General features: G+C 33.6%; 1 protein-coding gene across 1 annotated transcript in view; it reads right to left on the bottom strand.

The window, feature by feature from the left end:
• Positions 1 to 1257: 1257 nt before the first annotated feature.
• Positions 1258 to 21569, bottom strand: part of LOC143237432 (ras-related protein Rab-8A-like) — a 39523-nt gene continuing 19211 nt past the window's right edge. The window contains exons 3-7 of the mRNA XM_076476673.1: positions 14525 to 14585; positions 5824 to 5901; positions 5108 to 5197; positions 4819 to 4932; positions 1258 to 2637 (exon numbers count right to left, since the gene is read on the bottom strand). Coding sequence (XP_076332788.1) covers positions 2539 to 2637; positions 4819 to 4932; positions 5108 to 5197; positions 5824 to 5901; positions 14525 to 14585 — 442 coding nt within the window. The 3' untranslated portion in view covers positions 1258 to 2538. The remainder of the gene's footprint in view (positions 2638 to 4818; positions 4933 to 5107; positions 5198 to 5823; positions 5902 to 14524; positions 14586 to 21569) is intronic.

The raw sequence follows: 21569 nt of genomic DNA, 5'->3' as shown, positions 1-21569 counted from the left end.
TGCAGAGAAGAGTCGTTCCAGAATCGAAAAAGAGATTTCCAGATGGATCTGGCATTTTTCAGGAAGATCTGGCTCCGTGCCACACATCGAAACTTGTGGAAATTTTTATGAGCACAATGCGAATAAAGGTGCTGGACTGCCCTGGAAACTCTCTGGATTTAAATCCTGTTGAAAATCTTTGGGCGAATTGTAAAGAAAGACATCGGGGAAAAGACTGTACTACGAAAGACAAGCTAATTGAGGTCATAAATGAGGTGTGGCACCGCGATCCAAAAATTAGTAAAGATTACAGTCAACTCATGGACTCGATGCCAAAGCAGATTAATGATTTTCTGAAAAATAAAGGCAGTCATGTCATGTATTAATTTGTGAGTAATTTTTGGATTCTCAAAAATAAAATAAAAAAAAATGAAAAAAATGTAATTTTCCGTCTTGTTTCAATTAATTTGCACAAGAGTGTAGATGTTTTGTAATCTTTGTTTGAATAGTTTTTACATTACCAAGGGTGTAGATGTTTTGTAATCTTTGTGCGAATAGTTTTTACATTACCATGTCTTTGTAACATTCACCATAAGTTGTATAATATTTTTCTATGGCTCACCATACTTTTAATTAAATACAATCAAACGAAACCATTGCTATTGAAAGACTTTAAAGTATTATAATTTTAAAACATATGTTAGATCATAGAACTTATATTGGACTTGAATGTCTCTTCATATATTTTCATGTTAGAGTATAGAACTTATACTGGACTTGAATGTCTCTTCATATATTTTCATGTTAGAGTATAGAACTTATACTGGACTTGAAAGTCTCTTCATATATTTTCATGTTAGAGTATAGAACTTATACTGGACTTGAATGTCTCTTCATATATTTTCATGTTAGAGTATAGAACTTATACTGAACTTGAAAGTCTCTTCATATATTTTCATGTTAGAGTATAGAACTTATACTGGACTTGAAAGTCTCTTCATATATTTTCATGTTAGAGTATAGAACTTATACTGAACTTGAAAGTCTCTTCATATATTTTCATGTTAGAGTATAGAACTTATACTGGACTTGAAAGTCTCTTCATATATTTTCATGTTAGAGTATAGAACTTATACTGGACTTGAAAGTCTCTTCATATATTTTCAGAAATGTTGCATTACTTTAGCTGCCAAAACACTTGGAGATCATAGAGTTTTATTATGAGGACTGTTTTCAATCAGTGAATCTTAATAACTGTTGATGAAGAAAATAAACAGGTTTTGATAATCAAGTCTAGCTTTATTTTATGATTGGTACAGTTATGAATGGTTTGAAATCACTCCAAATTTAGCTAACGTTCCAGCAGTTTCAACTACAGAAATTAACTGTGAAGTTTAATAAAACTTAATGCGTTATGGAATATCACATATAGCTAAATATAGAAATGTTAAAAGCATTCTAATGGACTAGGTAATATAATACACATATACTTTATTTGTAAGAATAGAATGCAGGAAAAAGACATACTTTTATCATTTTATACAGTTTCACATAAGAATATTTGTTATTTTAAATCAATTAGTATTGGAAACAGAAAACCTGTTAAGTATTATATCCAAGATTAGATGTCTTTTCACACCTTTTATAAGAATATGAAACAAGTATACATACATAAGAGTAATATAATGTTATGTTTTTCTTACAGATCGATACAATAGTGTTAATAAAGTTTCAACTGCATACATTGAATGTGTTCAAAATGTTTTCTGTCTTGAAGTTTGTAATGAAAATTTAATTTTGGAGTACTGAATGGTAACAATTTATGTAGGTTTTTATCAGGTGCTCTGTGGTTAACCTTTACCTTCATTATTTCACAAAATATACAAAGAAACGTGTTTTATTCCAATAGCTCAATAAATTTGGAAGGTGGTTCTTTTCTTGATAGCTATTTATAAATAAGATTTTATATACAGGTATACTGCTAGTCAGGGCTTAAAATTTTGTTCTCCTAATAACTGCAATTCTAAAACTCTAGGAATAAATATACAGTATTTGTAGCAACTAGCTTCATGTTGAACTCACTTGCAGAATATATCAGATCACCCATACATTACACTTTAAATTAATATTGTTTTCGTTAATGTATCGTAGATTCCAAATTAAAGATATTCTGTTAAAAATAGACTAATTAACAGAAAGTGGTATTTAATATTTAAAAAAACAATTTGAAAAGTTCGTGGAGTCCAAGCAACAAGTATAATAATAATGTTTTAAAACTAGCACAGAAACGAGTGTAAGCAAGTCCTACTTGTAGCTTTCAACATGACAAAACATTCAGAATTCATGGTTATCTGTATATATACACAACATAAAATAAAACATTATTAACCTTATTCAGAAGTGTACAAAATATGAATCTCTTGAAAGTTAGGTGTTATGTTAAAGGTAACTATGTATAATATTGATAACTGTTTGTCTGTGAGGACCAAAACAAAGAAAGCTACATTTACCTTGATACTGTTTAAAGTATGGCAATACATACATTACCTAGATATTAAACTAACAGCTACATCTGTCAGATAAAGCAGTTTCTTCACCCAACAATTTTTCTTCTGCCTTTTCCAGTTTCAAGTTCTCCATTTCTTCAAATCTGTTAGCCTGTGTAAAAAAAAATTCATTTTGTGCATCCACAACTCACACGTTGATTAGATATTGAAATTAATAGCACAATGAAACCCCACAACAGTATGAAAACAGAGTGCTAACATATCATAGGTTTAAGGGTGAATTTTTTTGAAATTGTTGTTTATAATATTTCATAGAAAACAAGCTTCTAGGAAGATTTGATCTACTATTCACTCATTATGTTTATTGTTAAAAACATTTCTAAATACATCTGTCCAGAATTGTTGTGAAAAACTGTAGGATAGGCTATCTCCAATTTTGAAATAATAGACAAGAGGGTGGGGACCTAGTCAACAACACTTACTGCCAATTCTTAGGCTATGCTTGTCAGACTGAATAGTGGGATTTGATTGTTACTCTTATAACACACCCACAGCCTTGAGTATTTCTGTTCTGTTTATTTGTGTCTTATACAGCAATGCCAGAATAGGCTACCTGTTGCAGAGAATAAAACCCCAGATTCTAATACTGAAAGTCTGTAAACTTATCACTGAGGGTGGAGTTTTTTTGTAACGTGAACCCTTTGATTTGCAGTTTGAGCAGGTAAATCATGAGGCAACATGTCCTTGACTAATATATACATATATTTATATAAATGGACTTTTTAAATACTATAATACTACAGTGATAAACATCACATTCTTAACTTCTTACTCAAGTGAATTTTCTTGTTAGTTTATAATTGCCTTCAATGTGTTTTTAATTGATTTCAGTGGTGGAGTGGATTAGTAAGTTTTATACTAAAAAAAACAAGTTTCATTTAAATAGTGTAAGTTACTTTAAACTTGAGCTGAATAAACTGTATAAATAAACAAATAGAGCAGTTCTGTGAAAACTTAATACCTGTAGAGCAAGTAAATATTTCCAGTGTGTGATTTCAGATGAATGTACGAGTATCTCGAAAGGTCTGGTCGTACAAGTGAAGTTTAATTCACACAGAAGAGACTTAGGTGTGGGGACTTCTTGGTCACTTTGTATACTTGTGTTGTATAGCATGCAATTTTCAACATAGATTTTTTTTTTTTGCATATTTCAGTGAAGCTGCAAAACTGTGTGTGTGACACCAGACCTATTTATTTACTTATGATAACAAGAAACTCACTTCAAGTAAAAATGTATCTCAGGACAACTGTTATGGTTATTAAAACTTTTACTAATAAGGTTGAAATACTGTTATCTGCTTTATCAATGACAGTGTTAATACCCATACCAGCCGTTCCGAAATATGTCGTTATTTACTTTTTATGTCAACAAACTTGTACATACATAGTCCCTCTATTGTCATTGGACCATCATTATTAATTCCCCTTACAATCTTAAACACTTCAATCAGATTTCCCCTAACCCCTCTTCAACCTCTCCATCCAAGGCACCATTCTAGTAACCCTTCTCTGGATCCTTTCCAACAATTTAATATCTTTCCTAAGGTGAGAAGCCCAGTCACCTTTACAATGAAGTTATAATCTCTTCAGACTTGTACTCAATGTTTCTGTAGATACAACATGAAATCCTTATGCCCAACCACTATCAACAGCACACTGTGCAGATGGCTTAAGTGACTGATCAACCATAACATCACAGTTCATTTTTTGATAACACTATTAAGTTTTATTCCCATCCAAAATATACTTGTAATCCAAGTTATGATAACCCACAAGCATTATCTTACATTTATTATAATTAAAGCCATCTGCTATTTATTTTCCTAACTCAATAAATAGTCTAATTCCTTCTGTGAGTCAACAGCACCCTCTTCACCGCTAGCAACACCCAAGATGTTCCCCCTCTGGTACGTATTTCAAAATTATAGACAGCTTTGGAAATAAATACTATATACAAATATATACTGACTTTTCACATAGTTATATAGCTACTAGCCTTTCTCTCTACTCGAAGTGACTCGGCACATGTATGAAGTTTATGATATTAAAAAAAAAAACCAACTCAAGGTGGACACAGCATGGACAGCCTGTTGTGCAGCTTTGTGCTTAATAATAAACAAACATTACTAACAGAAATACCACAAGCAATACAAAGGCCAGGTAGAAACTGGAACAGTTGTATCTACACAGCTTATTTCTATATCAAATAAATTTCTGGATACACTTTAGCTGCCCTCCCCTTATTTTTATTTTTAAACAAGGAAAAACTCACTTTATTTTCTCTTTGCTCTCTAATGACTCTGGCTATTGTTAAAAAGGCACCATCAATATTGATGTTCTGTTTACAACTGCATTCAAAGAATGGAATGTCAAAACTATCTGCCATCTGAAAGACATTGATATGAATCATTAACACGTGAGAACAACGTCCAACATCAGGATCATCTGGCAAGAATTTTTTTTAAAATCATTTAAGTATTTCTTAAAGACGTAAGTAGTTTAATAAAATAAACACAAGTAAGAAGGTGATTATAATAATACAGAGTAATGAATATGTTTACCTTTATCCCTCTTTCTTTGTCTACCTGTCGTAGATGGGATGCGTCACATTTATTTCCAACTAGAATTTTCACAACATCTGGTGCAGCATTCTACATGTGGATGAACAAAAACATAAATACAAATACAATGCAATCTAATTAATTAAGATTTTTAACAAAATAAAAATATTTATATTTCAATATTTCAGTTTTACAGATTTCTAGGAGCGTGAAAGTGTTTTTACTTAATGATTTAACAGTACTTAATCAAACATTTATGTGTGTAATATATATTTACAATAACAAAAATCAAGTTAGTAAAACGATATATTTTAATAAAATGCAATTTTTAAGCGAAATGTAAATATGTATATGCTGAATTATGTTATTACTTGATATTCTAAATTTTAAATGTTTATGTCCTTAGAATACACAAAATCTATTCTAGATGGTGAAATTATATCGAGGAACACGGTGGGACAGCACAAAGTGTGAATTTTCAATGCTAAACACATGAATTCGATTTCTCACGGTGGACACAGCTTTGTGGATTTTCTATCAGAAAAACACAGACTACGAGCAAACCCACTTTCTTAGGTTTCTGTGTTGTAATATTAAGCCTAAATAAATTGAAATTCACGCATTGTTATTGTAAATAAGCTGACAATCAACCAGTTATTAATGAAGAATATTATTTTTCTGTAACATTACAAGGATAATACATTAATTTATCTTACCTCCTCTATATTTCGGAACCAATAAGAAAGATGATTGAAGGAGTCCATATTTGTTACGTCATACATAATCAAAATTCCCTGCGAATAAGTAAGATAAATAAACTGGAATTAATGTTGACGTTAACTACCGAGTTATATCTATTTATTTTCAGTGTAGAGATTATTTACCACGTTATAGGCCTCAAACAGAGCCATATAAAAATAGAATAAAATAAAGGTTTATAAAGCTCCATTTTACTAATAATGCAGAGTAATATGTGATTTCACAAAACGTAATAAGTTAATTAATAATACGTGTAAGTTCCCATACCCGCTTGTAAAATTTTCATGAGGAAATCCATTACTTTATTTGTGATGACAGGAGTTTTACAACTTAAGTTCTGTTAATGTTAAATGTAAAGGCTTGAATTATATCAAATGTTGCAAAATCGTTTTATTTCCACAGTTGTGAATTGCACAAGTATGGTAATATCGTGGCTATAATATTTAAAATTTTGGGAAGATATATTTGGTTAAAAATATGACTTGACCTGAAACTTTTTAGTTTTTTTTATAAGGTTTTATAACCAGGTTTGAATTTTAAAAAATCATAATGGAAATAAATCTTTTTATAAATTGTAAAGCTTTAATTGGGAGACATGGTTAAATTATTACAAGCATATGGATAAGGAAAGAATTATCACTAAATAAAAATGGGACTGAATGTGGACATATCATTTAATCGATTTTCCATTTTGTCCATTGAAAGTTTGGTGTTTGAACAGAATCTCAGCTTTCATCAGGATACCTTTCCTTTAAGTGAAGAAGTCAGTAATGTTATGTGACCGTTAGCCGATCAAGTTATATGTCCTCTTACATCCCTGTCTTGTTTGGTTTATTTTCTCAAATTCAGTAGCCAACCCTATACGGCTTTTTTATTTAGCATTAAATATTTCTTTGTTTACTTTTTATAAGATAGCAACCCCCGCTAGTACAGCGGTGTGTCTCCGGATTTACAACGCTAAAATCAGGGGTTTGATTCCCCTTGGTGGGCTGAGCAGATAGCCCTTTGGGGCTTTGCTATAAGAAAAACACGAAAACACATTATAAGATAGCGCATTGAGCTACTAATTTATGATATGTATTCTAAAGCTTTATCAATTTTATATATAATAATAATAAAATATATGGACAAAGATCGTGAAGACTGGTTTGCTTTACTAAATAATTATTAATTACAATTACTGTTAGAACAAATTAGACATTATGCTTGCTGAAGAAAGATGATCATGAAGGAAAGTAAGAAATCTCGTTTTTTTTTTTAGTTATTCTTCTGTTTTCGAAGTTGAAACGCTCCAGATAGCTGAAAAGCGTCATATACATTGGAGATAGAGAGAAAATACTAGGTAATTCTTTTAACACGGCCGTCCGTGCTATCCTTATGTAGAGAGCGTTAGCGTACTTTTCGATTATGAAAGGTAAATTTTAAAACATAATCTAGAAATTTCTTCAGTGACGTCAAACATTAACAAAATAGATATGAACTGATTAAATATCACAAGCTATATATATATATATATGGCTATATATATATATATTTAGACAAAATCATCAATACCTTAAAACTATATATGTTCCTAATATATTTTTCTCTAATGTAACAAACAAAATACATTATATTTGTCTACGACTGATGAAATTTAGCGGTTTGGGGCGAACGCTGTCAGGCTTAGCCGTTAGACGTATGTAAGTATTTACTGGAAATTTGTTCTTTCTCTTATATACTCAACGCTGAAACTGCAGTGACGGCTTATGGTTAATATATAAGAAATTCCCATTAAAAATAACAAGTCTATTCTACTTCAATTGTCGCATAACCAATGCACCTTCTATACACATAGTCGAGATGAAAACGCCACATAGCGGCTTGAATGAACAACAACATATGTACTGGATACAGCTTAAATTCAGTTATTTCTCTGGTCGGTTTCTTGTTAAACACATGTAGTTGTTGAAAGAAAAAAAAACACATAAACAAGTAGGAAATGTGTACTGCACTTTTCAAAATACCTTGCACGTAAATTTCACACCCATTTTAAAATATGGCTTGCACTAAAACGCATCTCATGTGCTCTTATTTTAAAGAAAGGTTTACGTAACGCTCTCTAAGCCTACCTAAGCCTGTAATTGCCGGTAATAACCCAGTCAACTTCCTCAAACGTTAACAGTTCGTGACGGAAACTTGGCCTTTTTAATTATGGGATTAGACAGAGATTCTAAAGACACGTTGAGTCTACTGTTTGCACGACTTCAAATTAATTAAAAAACTATAATCCAACGTCTGAATTATTACATTTTAAATACGTTTCCTGCAACCTTTCGCCAGGCTTCGTTTCAGAGAAAGTTACAGAAGCTTCGAAAGACTAAAACGGAAAATAAAGTATTTAAAAAAGTACATGTACATTACAGAAGTACAAAATAAACAGTATCATAAAAAATAAAATAATAAATGACTAAATAAAATAAACAAGATTTATATAAAACGTTTATTATGAATTTATAAAATTATTTTAATACTAAGTAATGGCCACAGTTGATGAAAGAACTAGATATTAAACAATGTAAATACTATAAAACTATTGATAAAAAAGTATGAAAAAATTGTGCTGAATTGTAAGTACCAAAAGGTAAAATAAATATTTTTATACAAACATAGAGAACAGATCGAACAACATATTTCAAATTTGAATATATACTTCAAGCTTATACTTTCAAAGTCAAAATATATTTTTACGTGTTTTTTTTTTTTTAGCCGGGGTCCGGCATGGCTAGGTGGGTAGGAGGTTCGACTCGTAATCTGATTCGAATTCCCCATCACACCAAACACGCTCGCTCTTTCAGCCGTCGCGGCGTTATAGTGCGTGCCCAATCCCAACATTCGTTAACAAAAGAGTAGCCCAAGAGTTGGCCAGTCTTGCCCTGCTAAATCACGGACAGCTAGCGCAGATATCCGGAAGTAGTACATCTAAGAACATCTTTCAAAAGAGGGCGCTTACGTCACGAAGTGAATGATTGTTAGAACTGAAACGTTTAGATTATCTCCGTTTTCGTTTTTCTGTTTTATTTATCTGAGGTGTTCCCAAAATATGTGACGAAGTTTGCTTTATGTTTTTACAGTACACGTCCCCTTATTTTATCAAGAAACAGGTATTTTGTTCCTAGCTTTTGGTGTTATGGTCGAAAACACAAACGAGCCTCATACATGCTTTATTTAGAGCAGCGAATACAATAAACTAACCCCGCCCCACAGTGGTACAGCGGTATATCTGTGGACTTATACTGCTAAAAACCGGGTTTCGATACCCGTGGTCGGTAGAGCACTGATAGATCATTGTGTAGTTTTGTGCTTAAATACAAAACAAATAAACCAAACAAATATACAACTATTATTGTTGCTATAGAGATGGAGTAATGAGTAATATAGTTCATACGAAAAACAAAAGATAACCACTACTTTAAGGAAGTAAACTTGTTTATTGTACATTGTGTCTGCAACTATGTACGCGAACAGACTTGTCGAGTTGAAAGTAGGATCTTGGCTGTATAAAAACCTAAACGTGTTAACTTGTTTAACATAGTATTTATTTGTCATTCTGGAATACATTTAATCTCTGATGTGAAGCCGAAGATCGTTTGATACGTCACTTGACATAAAATGTAGTAATATATACGTTGACTTTCCTATTGTGTGCGTGTGTGTGAGTTTCTTGTGCCATAGCACCTCCGTAGTGAGCCGTTATTCTAGTTACAAACTAAACAACTAACTTACCATGGCTCTTCTTTAGTAACCGTCATTCTAGTTACAAGCTAAAAAACTAACTTCCTATGGTTCTTCCATAGTGAGCCGTTATTCTAGCTACAAACTAAACGACTAACTTACCATGGCTCTTCTGTAGTAACCGTCATTCTAGTTACAAACTAAACAACTAACTTACCATGGCTCCTCTGTAGTAACCGTTATTCTAGTTATAAACTAAACAACTAACTTACCATGGCTCCTCTGTAGTAACCGTTATTCTTGTTATAAATTGAACAACTAACTTACCATGGCTCTTCTTTAGTAACCGTCATTCTAGTTACAAACTAAACAACTAACTTGCTATGGTTCCTCCATAGTGAGCCGTTATTCTAGTTACAAACTAAACAACTAACTTACCATGGCTCCTCTGTAGTCACCGTTATTCTAGTTATAAACTAAACAACTAACTTATCATGGCTACTCCTTCGTGAGCCGTTATTCTAGTTACAAACTAAACAACTAACTTATCATGGCTCCTCTGTAGTAACCGTTATTCTTGTTATAAACTAAACAACTAACTTACCATGGCTCCTCTGTAGTAACCGTTATTCTTGTTATAAACTAAACAACTAACTTACCATGGCTCCTCTGTAGTAACCGTTATTCTAGTTATAAACTAAACAACTAACTTACCATGGCTCCTCTGTAGTAACCGTTATTCTAGTTACAAACTAAACAACTAACTTACCATGGCTCCTATGTAGTAACCGTTATTCTAGTTACAAACTAAACAATTAATTTACCATGGCTCCTCTCTAGTAACCGTTATTTTAGTTACAAACTAAACAACTAACTTACCATGGCTCCTATGTAGTAACCGTTATTCTAGTTACAAACTAAACAACTAATTTACCATGGCTACTCCTTCGTAAGCCGTTATTCTAGTTACAAACTAAACAACTAACTTACCATGGCTACTCCTTCGTGAGCCGTTATTCTAGTTACAAACTAAACAACTAACTTGTCATGGCTTTTCTGTAGGAAGCCGTTATTCTAATTATAAACTAAACAACAAACTTACCATGGCTTTCTGTAGTAACCGTTATTCTTGTTATAAACTAAACAACTAACTTACCATGGCTTCTCTGTAGTAACCGTTATTCTAGTTATAAACTAAACAACTAACTTAACATGGCTCCTCTGTAGTAACCATTATTCTAGTTATAAACTAAACAACCAACTTAGCATGGCTCCTGTGTAGTAACCGTTACTCTAGTTTTAAACTAAACAACTAACTTACCATGGCTCCTCTGTAGTAACCGTTACTCTAGTTATAAACTAAACAACTTATTTACCATGGCTTCTCTGTAGTAACCGTTATTCTAGTTATAAACTAAACAACTAACTTACCATGGCTTCTCTGTAGTAACCGTTATTCTAGTTATAAACTAAACAACTAACTTACCATGGCTCCTCTGTAGTAACCGTTACTCTAGTTATAAACTAAACAACTAACTTACCATGGCTCCTCTGTAGTAACCGTTATTCTAGTTATAAACTAAACAACTAACTTACCATGGCTCCTCTGTAGTAACCGTTATTCTAGTTATAAACTAAACAACTAACTTACCATGGCTCCTCTGTAGTAACCGTTATTCTTGTTATAAACTAAACAACTAACTTATCATGGCTCCTCTGTAGTAACCGTTATTCTAGTTATAAACTAAACAACTAACTTATCATGGCTCCTCTGTAGTAACCGTTATTCTTGTTATAAACTGAACAACTAACTTACCATGGCTCCTCTGTAGTAACCGTTATTCTTGTTATAAACTAAACAACTAACTTACCTTCGTAAGCCGTTATTCTAGTTACAAACTAAACAACTAACTTACCATGGCTACTCCTTCGTAACCGTTATTCTAGTTACAAACTAAACAACTAACTTACCATGGCTACTCCTTCGTGAGCCGTTATTCTAGTTACAAACTAAACAACTAACTTACCATGGCTCTTCTTTAGTAACCGTTATTCTAGTTACAAACTAAACAACTAACTTGCTATGGTTCCTCCTTCGTGAGCCGTTATTCTAGTTACAAACTAAACAACTAACTTACCATGGCTCTTCTGTAGTAACCGTTATTCTAGTTATAAACTAAACAACTAACTTATCATGGCTCCTCTGTAGTAACCGTTATTCTAGTTATAAACTAAACAACTAACTTACCATGGCTCCTCTGTAGTAACCGTTATTCTAGTTATAAACTAAACAACTAACTTACCATGGCTCCTCTGTAGTAACCGTTATTCTTGTTATAAACTAAACAACTAACTTACCATGGCTCTTCTGTAGTAACCGTTATTCTAGTTACAAACTAAACAGCTAACTTACCATGGCTACTCCTTCGTGAGCCGTTATTCTAGTTACAAACTAAACAACTAACTTGTCATGGCTTTTCTGTAGGAAGCCGTTATTCTAATTATAAACTAAACAACTAACTTACCATGGCTCCTCTGTAGTAACCGTTATTCTTGTTATAAACTAAACAACTAACTTATCATGGCTCCTCTGTAGTAACCGTTATTCTAGTTATAAACTAAACAACTAACTTATCATGGCTCCTCTGTAGTAACCGTTATTCTTGTTATAAACTAAACAACTAACTTACCATGGCTCCTCTGTAGTAACCGTTATTCTTGTTATAAACTAAACAACTAACTTACCATGGCTCCTATGTAGTAACCGTTATTCTAGTTACAAACTAAACAATTAATTTACCATGGCTCCTCTGTAGTAACCGTTATTCTAGTTACAAACTAAACAACTAACTTACCATGGCTCCTATGTAGTAACCGTTATTCTAGTTACAAACTAAACAACTAATTTACCATGGCTACTCCTTCGTAAGCCGTTATTCTAGTTACAAACTAAACAACTAACTTACCATGGCTACTCCTTCGTGAGCCGTTATTCTAGTTACTAACTAAACAACTAACTTGTCATGGCTTTTCTGTAGGAAGCCGTTATTCTAATTATAAACTAAACAACAAACTTACCATGGCTCTTCTGTAGTAACCGTTATTCTTGTTATAAACTGAACAACTAACTTACCATGGCTTCTCTGTAGTAACCGTTATTCTTGTTATAAACAAACAACTAACTTAACATGGCTCCTCTGTAGTAACCGTTATTCTAGTTATAAACTAAACAACTAATTTACCATGGCTCCTCTGTAGTAACCGTTATTCTTGTTATAAACTAAACAACTAACTTATCATGGCTCCTCTGTAGTAACCGTTATTCTAGTTATAAACTAAACAACTAACTTATCATGGCTACTCTGTAGTAACCGTTATTCTTGTTATAAACTGAACAACTAACTTACCATGGCTCCTCTGTAGTAACCGTTATTCTAGTTATAAACTAAACAACTAACTTACCATGGCTCCTCTGTAGTAACCGTTATTCTAGTTATAAACTAAACAACTAATTTACCATGGCTCCTCTGTAGTAACCGTTATTCTTGTTATAAACTAAACAACTAACTTATCATGGCTCCTCTGTAGTAACCGTTATTCTAGTTATAAACTAAACAACTAACTTATCATGGCTACTCTGTAGTAACCGTTATTCTTGTTATAAACTGAACAACTAACTTACCATGGCTCCTCTGTAGTAACCGTTATTCTTGTTATAAACTAAACAACTAACTTACCTTCGTAAGCCGTTATTCTAGTTACAAACTAAACAGCTAACTTACCATGGCTACTCCTTCGTGAGCCGTTATTCTAGTTACAAACTAAACAACTAACTTACCATGGCTACTCCTTCGTGAGCCGTTATTCTAGTTACAAACTAAACAACTAACTTACCATGGCTCCTCTGTAGTAACCGTTATTCTAGTTACAAACTAAACAACTAACTTACCATGGCTCCTCCTTCGTAGAACCGTTATTCTAGTTACAAACTAAACAACTAACTTACCATGGCTCTTCTGTAGTAACCGTTATTCTAGTTATAAACTAAACAACTAACTTATCATGGCTCCTCTGTAGTAACCGTTATTCTAGTTATAAACTAAACAACTAACTTACCATGGCTCCTCTGTAGTAACCGTTATTCTAGTTATAAACTAAACAACTAACTTACCATGGCTCCTCTGTAGTAACCGTTATTCTTGTTATAAACTAAACAACTAACTTACCATGGCTCTTCTGTAGTAACCGTTATTCTAGTTACAAACTAAACAACTAACTTACCATGGCTACTCCTTCGTGAGCCGTTATTCTAGTTACAAACTAAACAACTAACTTGTCATGGCTTTTCTGTAGGAAGCCGTTATTCTAATTATAAACTAAACAACAAACTTACCATGGCTCCTCTGTAGTAACCGTTATTCTTGTTATAAACTAAACAACTAACTTATCATGGCTCCTCTGTAGTAACCGTTATTCTAGTTATAAACTAAACAACTAACTTATCATGGCTCCTCTGTAGTAACCGTTATTCTTGTTATAAACTAAACAACTAACTTACCATGGCTCCTCTGTAGTAACCGTTATTCTTGTTATAAACTAAACAACTAACTTACCATGGCTCCTTTGTAGTAACCGTTATTCTAGTTATTAACTAAACAACTAACTTACCATGGCTCCTCTGTAGTAACCGTTATTCTAGTTACAAACTAAACAATTAATTTACCATGGCTCCTCTGTAGTAACCGTTATTCTTGTTATAAACTGAACAACTAACTTACCATGGCTCCTCTGTAGTAACCGTTATTCTTGTTATAAACTAAACAACTAACTTTACCATGGCTCCTTTGTAGTAACCGTTATTCTAGTTATAAACTAAACAACTAACTTACCATGGCTCCTCTGTAGTAACCGTTATTCTAGTTATAAACTAAACAACTAACTTACCATGGCTCCTCTGTAGTAAGCCGTTGTCAGTGTTCTAAACCGCTCCTGTCCAGCTGTGTCCCTAATATAGAGAAGGAAAAAAACACGAGTGACACTCAATACAAGTTACTCTAATTATAATTGAATATGAATGTTAACAATAAGGACGATTTTGTAACCGGATGTTACTCTAATTATAATTGAATATGAATGTTCACAATAAGGACAATTTTATAACCGGATGTTACTCTAATTATAATTCAATATGAATGTTCACAATAAGGACGATTTTATAACCGGATGTTACTCTAATTATAATTCAATATGAATGTTCATAATAAGGACGATTTTATAACTGGATATTACTCTAATTATTATTCAATATGAATGTTCACAATAAATACGATTTTATAACCGGATGTTACTCTAATTATAATTCAATATGAATGTTCATAATAAGGACGATTTTATAACTGGATATTACTCTAATTATTATTCAATATGAATGTTCACAATAAATACGATTTTATAACCGGAAGTTACTCTAATTATAATTCAATATGAATTATCATAATATGGACGAATTTATAACCGGATGCTAACATTTCCATTTACATTACTACAGATTGCGACTTTATATTTGTATTTTACTTTTATGGGAAATCTACTAAAAGTTATCACCCTCGTGCTTTGCTTTGAATTAATGGCCCGAGGGGGTAGGCAAACGGCAAGTCAGCAGCATCCTACTACCCACCATACACACTACGTCATTGAATGCCATGTTTTAAGGCATCCACAGTTTAAAGTGGTACTTCGCGGGTTCGAACCTAGTCTCGCCAGCTTGATAATCCTTGGTTGTACCAAACGTGAACTCGCTCGGTTCACGAATTTGAAATAAACAGCTTCTATTAGTAGTGAATAAAACTGGTCAACACTGAAATGTTTGTTTTTTGTTTGCATATCATAAATAAACTTTTAAAAAACAGTCATAACGGATATCGTGTTTTTGTAAACACTTTCGTTGTTATCTTAATAATAACCACGAACACTATCTTCATTAGGCAGAAATGATTCATGTGCGTTGAGTAATATTACGGTTGTTTTATTTAAAACAGTGAACTTGGCAAATCAACGTAACATTTACTAATCCTATAGGTGTAATGCAGTGAAGCTTGCTCAAGAGTAGTTCTTACTATATTTAGTTCAGTTACAAGTGTATTATTTCTTACAGTTTATTTACTTTGATTATGTATTTATGTTTACTATCCATTATTCTATAAAAGTTTAACTAAAAATACATAACTATATAAAACTTAAATTTATAAAAATAAAACATTAAGTTTCTTAACTACAAAATTATAGCGTCTACCAAGCTAGGCCAGGCCACATAAGCTATGAGTGTACATACACTGGCAAAACAAAATATGAAAACATTTCTATTAGTTTGTGTTAGTCAGTTTACTGTATTAAATAAAACTCGCAGTGACCAATGAAACTCTGAATATCACGTTTCTAAATTATTGTTTTTGAGTTTTCATTGTTAGTTTTTTTTCAGAATTTCGAGCAAAGCTTGTTTGTTTGTTTTAGAATTTCGCACAAAGCTACTCGAGGGCTATCTGTGCTAGCCGTCCCTAATTTAGCAGTGTAAGACTAGAGGGAAGGCAGCTAGTCATCACCACCCACCGCCAACTCTTGGGCTACTCTTTTACCAACGAAAAGTGGGATTGACCGTCACATCGAGCAAAGCAACACAGAAGTTATTTCTGTAACTTTGTTTTTCTGTTTTGAATTTCGCGAAAAGCTACACGAGGGCTATATGCGCTAGTTGTCCCTAATTTATCAGTGTAAGATTAGAGGAAAGGCGGCTAGTCATTACCGCCCACTGACAACTCTTGGACTACTCTTTTACCAATGAATAGTGGGATTGACCGTCACAATACAATGCCCCCACGACTGAAACGCCGAGTATGTTTGGTGTGACGGGGATTCGAACCCGTGACCCTCATATTACGAGTCGAGTGCCTTAACCACCTGGCCATGCCGGGCCCGACACTTTGTACTCGTAAGTTTATGCTAATGCAGATCTGATGGTCAGGATACTTGATTCGCAATCTGAGGGTCGCAGATGTGAATCCCGCCCTGTACCTGTTCTCCCTTTCAGCCGTGGGGCATTACAATGTTTCAGTTGATATCACTGTATCTCTATCATCTGTAAATTAGGGACGACTTGTGCAATTGGTCCTCGTGTAGCTTTGCGCGAATTTTTCTAATTTTTGGGCCACATTTTTGTAAGAAATAGCCATCACTTTTGAATTATTAAATTCGAGGAAAGACCGTCACCGTCCACTAATTCACTGCTCTTGGCTGGTTAAATAGCAGGATTTCATCACTCACTGACCACGAGCCTCTGATTTTGAAGGCGAGGGACGCTAGCCATTTGTGTTTCGAATTTCCCGATATTTGACCTGCTTTATATTTTGCTATATATACGTTTATGAATAATATATAAATAATTTATAAATAAATAATTATATATATAGATTTAATAAAAATTACATTTATCTAAAACCCAGATAGTATAAAACTCTTCAACCAATTTTTGCCTTTAAGATTTTATGAAAATAAAGTGAATTGATTTGTTTATAAACAGTATAAGGAATAGAAGAAAAAAACAACTTTATTTGCGCATGCGTGCGAGTATGCATATTTTACTATATAAAATTATAACCAGTCCAAAGATCGCTTTCCTTTTTTTTTTTACCTAATATTATGGCCCGGCATAGCCAGGTGGGTTAAGGCGTGCGACTCGTAATCTGAGGGTCGCGGGTTCGCATCCCCGTAGCACCAAACATGCTCGCCTTTTCAGCCGTGGGGGCGTTATAACGTCGTGGTCGATCCTACTATTCGTTGGTAAAAGAGTTGCCCAAGAGTTCGCTGTGGGTGGTGATGACTAGCTGTTTTCCCTCTAGTCCTTACACTGCTAAATTAGGGACAACTAGCTCAGATAGCTCTCGTGTAGCTTAGCGGGAAATTTAAATAGCACAGATAGCCCTCGTGTAGCTTAGCGGGAAATTCAAAACAAACAAACCTAATGATATTTCTTACTTTAATATATTCTTCTCTTCCCTTTATTAAGGCTATATCTTCATGGTGATCTTTGGTATTGGTTAGTTTAATTATGTGCCCCCTTTCCACTCCAGACATACGTCGTTATACATTATCAGTACTTGAATTATGCGGAAACTTTGAGTTCTGAAATATCGATCCGCGAGTAGGCTAAACTGTCACAATTTGACTGAAATCTAAATCACAAGTTATCTAGAAGGAACGTGTTGTACAAATATATGCTAAGATATAAGCTAGACTTTATAAAATTATATATTTGCATTATAGTCGTGAGTGTTATTTATATCTTAGATCAATCACGAAGGAATACTTATTAAAATTAGTGTTCATTCGCTATAAACAATACAATCCTTCAAATCATTAAACTATGGACTGATTGATTAGACCCCTTTTGACAAACAAAATATCTTTAAAGTAACTAAAAACAAGTTGCTTGAAATATCCTATAATTGTTTGAAATAATGTAAGTTGTTTAAACATGTTCTAACGTTTCAAATGTTTATAATACTCTTAAGCCTTCACAAACTTATTGGTTAGACGTTAGATATACCGGCGTGTAGGTGGCGCTGTCAGTGTTTGAAGACGTCTAGACAAGTGAGTTTGATGTAATTAAAATAAGCACGTAGTTAAATAACTGGGCACGTGAACTAGTTATTTATTTATTTATTTGACGTCCGTTAATTAAGGAAGATAATTAGTTTCTCTATTATTATCGTAATTCTCTAGGAATGAGTGCTTATGTCTTACAACACGTGTTTAATTTAATGACTTACGTTTGTTTTAGCCACCTGTTTTGCTATTTCGTCAATTACAAAATTTACATTTCATGTTTCGATAAAAGTTTAATTTTTTTTTACTATCAGTGTTAACGTATACGTATCACGATAAAGTTTTATTGAAATACGGAAAACAATTTTAGTGTTGTTTTACCTTTTGTAAAAGGAATAACTGAAAGACGAGTAGAGACTGGAAGAAATTGACGAAGAGTGACAAAAAAATCGTTAAATCTTTCAAACACATATAAAGGCCTCGGCATGGCCAGGTGGTTAAGGTTCTTGCCTCTTAATATGAGAGTCGCGGATTCAACCCTCGTCACATCAAACATGCTTTCATTTTCAGCCGTGGGGGCGTTATAAAAGTATAGTCAATCTCACTATTCGTTGGCAAAAGAGTAGTCCAAGAGTTGGCAGTGGGTGGTGATAACTAGCTGCCTTCCCTTTAGTCTTACACTGCTAAATTAGAACGGCTAGTCATCACCACCACCGCCAACTTTGGCTATCCCTTTATCAACGACATGAGATTGACTGTACTTTTATAACGCCCCCACGGCTGAAAATAAAAGTACAGTCAATCTCATTATTTGTTGGCAAAAGAGTAGCCCAAGAGTTGGCGGTGGGTGGTAATGACTAGCTGCCTTACCTTTAGTCTTACACTCCTAAATTACGAACGGCTAGCGCAGTTAGCCCTCGTGCAGCTTTACGCAAAAATAGAAAACAAAAAATACAAAGAAGACAGGTAAACGTAAAATATGCTGTATTCCTCCGCTTTCAGACTCCAACAAGTAACAAATTACAACAGACTGTTGTAACTCACTCTAGTGACACTGTTTACAAGCCAGGTAGTCTCGTGATCTATGCTATGCCTCCATTACTAATTATGCGACAAGTGTCAGAGGCTCTTGTATTAAGACTCAAAGTTTCTCAAAGTTATAGAAGCTAGAAGTGTTCCTCCGAGAAAATAATGATTCCCAAACCGTTAACAGTTTTTAGTAATGTACTTGTACAGTTCATGGTAGTTCAGAGAATAATGAAACTTAAATGTTAACGTTTGTGATGTTTTGGAACAATAAGCTGAATAAGTTCAATAAAAATCAGAAACCGATTGTATTTCCATTAAAGTATGTAATGAATTATCCTCACTGTTGTCCGTCCACCACTGTTGAATGCTTTAACAGTACTATAAAGTATGTAGTTAATTATCCTAACTGTTGTCCGTCCACCACTGTTGAATGCTTTAACAGTAGTATAAAGTATGTAATGAATTATCCTCACTGTTGTCCGTCCACCACTGTTGAATGCTTTAACAGTACTATAAAGTATATAAATAATTTAGCGAAAAACATTATTAAATATGAACGACAACGAATTTCACCATCAAGGATTATTACAAAACGTACAAAAACGACTTTAAATTAAAATATCACGTAACAGTATGACCGACCAATGGCGTTAAAGAAGAAAGGGAAACACGAAGCAGTGAAAAGTACATTTTTTTTTGTATGATGAAATATCAGCTTGGAATACGTTTAGTTTCAGTGTAACAAATATGCCACGATAAAAAGAACGTTATGTGTTAGTGGTCCACGATAGATTAATGTACATACTTCTCAAAGTATTGGTGGAAAAATATTTTACTGCAGTCGAATTCAACGTCAATCTAGAAACGGAGAGAAGTTTGTTTCTAGCTTAAGCAGCAAACTCGTTTCCCGGCATTACATACAAGTCGAGTGAGTCTTCACGGCACCAAAACTGCTTTTCGCTCTCGAACCTCCCATTATGGCTAGATTTCCACCTCACTTTACTTACTTTATCGTATACGTTCGATGATATTATGGACGTTCTGTTGAGACAGGAATTTGTCCATCAACAAAGCGTATTCCCTCTCTGAAGTTTAAACGAATCTCAGTATTCCAATATTTATGAATTGTTTTTCTTATAAGAATTATGTTTAAGTTGCAATGTCAGTATTTCTGGTATTATCTCACAGTGTGTAACTAGTTCAAGTTACAAAGTCAGTAATGCTGGTATTGTCTCACAGTGTGTAACTAGTTTAAGTTACAAAGTCAGTAATGCTGGTATTGTCTCACAGTGTGTAACTAGTCTGTTACAAAATCAGTATTTCTGGTATTGTCTCACAGTGTGTAACTAGTTCAAGTTACAAAGTCATATTTCTGGTATTGCCTCACAGTGTGTAACTAGTCTAGGTTACATAGTCAGTATTTCTGGTATTGTCTCACAGTGTGTAACTAGTTTAAGTTACAAAGTCAGTAATGCTGGTATTGTCTCACAGTGTGTAACTAGTTCAAGTTACAAAATCAGTATTTCTGGTATTGTCTCACAGTGTGTAACTAGTTCAAGTTACAAAGTCAGTATTTCTGGTATTGTCTCACAGTGTGTAACTAGTTTAAGTTACAAATTCAGTATTTCTGGTATTGTCTCACAGTGTGTAACTAGTTTAAGTTACAAAGTCAGTATTTCTGGTATTGTCTCACAGTGTGTAACTAGTTTAAGTTACAAAGTCAGTATTTCTGGTATTGTCTCACAGTGTGTAACTAGTTTAAGTTACAAATTCAGTATTTCCGGTATTGTCTCACAATGTGTAACTAGTTTAAGTTACAAAGTCAGTATTTCTGGTATTGTCTCACAGTGTGAAACTAGTTTAAGTTACAAAGTCAGTAGTTCTGGTATTGTCTCACAGTGTGTAACTAGTTTAAGTTACAAAGTCAGTATTTCTGGTATTGCCTCACAGTGTGTAACTAGGATTGCGACGCTATTGTCATTGGTTCACAGCGTACTATTACATCCGGGCCACTATTTTCAATGGCTCAGAGCGTCTAACTCGACTAAATCGACCAACGGCAAATGACTTTGTAGTAAGTTATAGCGGAGATTGAACCGTTAAAAAAATCTAGTCAGTTACACTAGCTTTGCTAACAACGTTAATGTAATGTGTGATTTAAGCAAGTGAACGTTACCGAATTTCGTTAAACATTTGCCGACTTTCAGTCTTCTTCTATTACAATTCAACATACGGTTATTCATTTTTTACTTCTCTGTCTCTCTAGGGCTCAAAAGACACTTTGTAGGATCTAATACTGTGCTTCTCGAGTGACAGATAAACACATTATACCACCTGGGCTAAAGGTTTAATCTCCGCAGAT

This window comes from Tachypleus tridentatus, chromosome 2 (genome assembly GCF_004210375.1).
Source record: "Tachypleus tridentatus isolate NWPU-2018 chromosome 2, ASM421037v1, whole genome shotgun sequence".
NCBI lineage: Eukaryota > Metazoa > Arthropoda > Merostomata > Xiphosura > Limulidae > Tachypleus > Tachypleus tridentatus.
The sequence above is the reverse complement of the archived record's forward strand: the minus strand, read 5'-3'. Positions and strand labels throughout refer to the sequence as shown.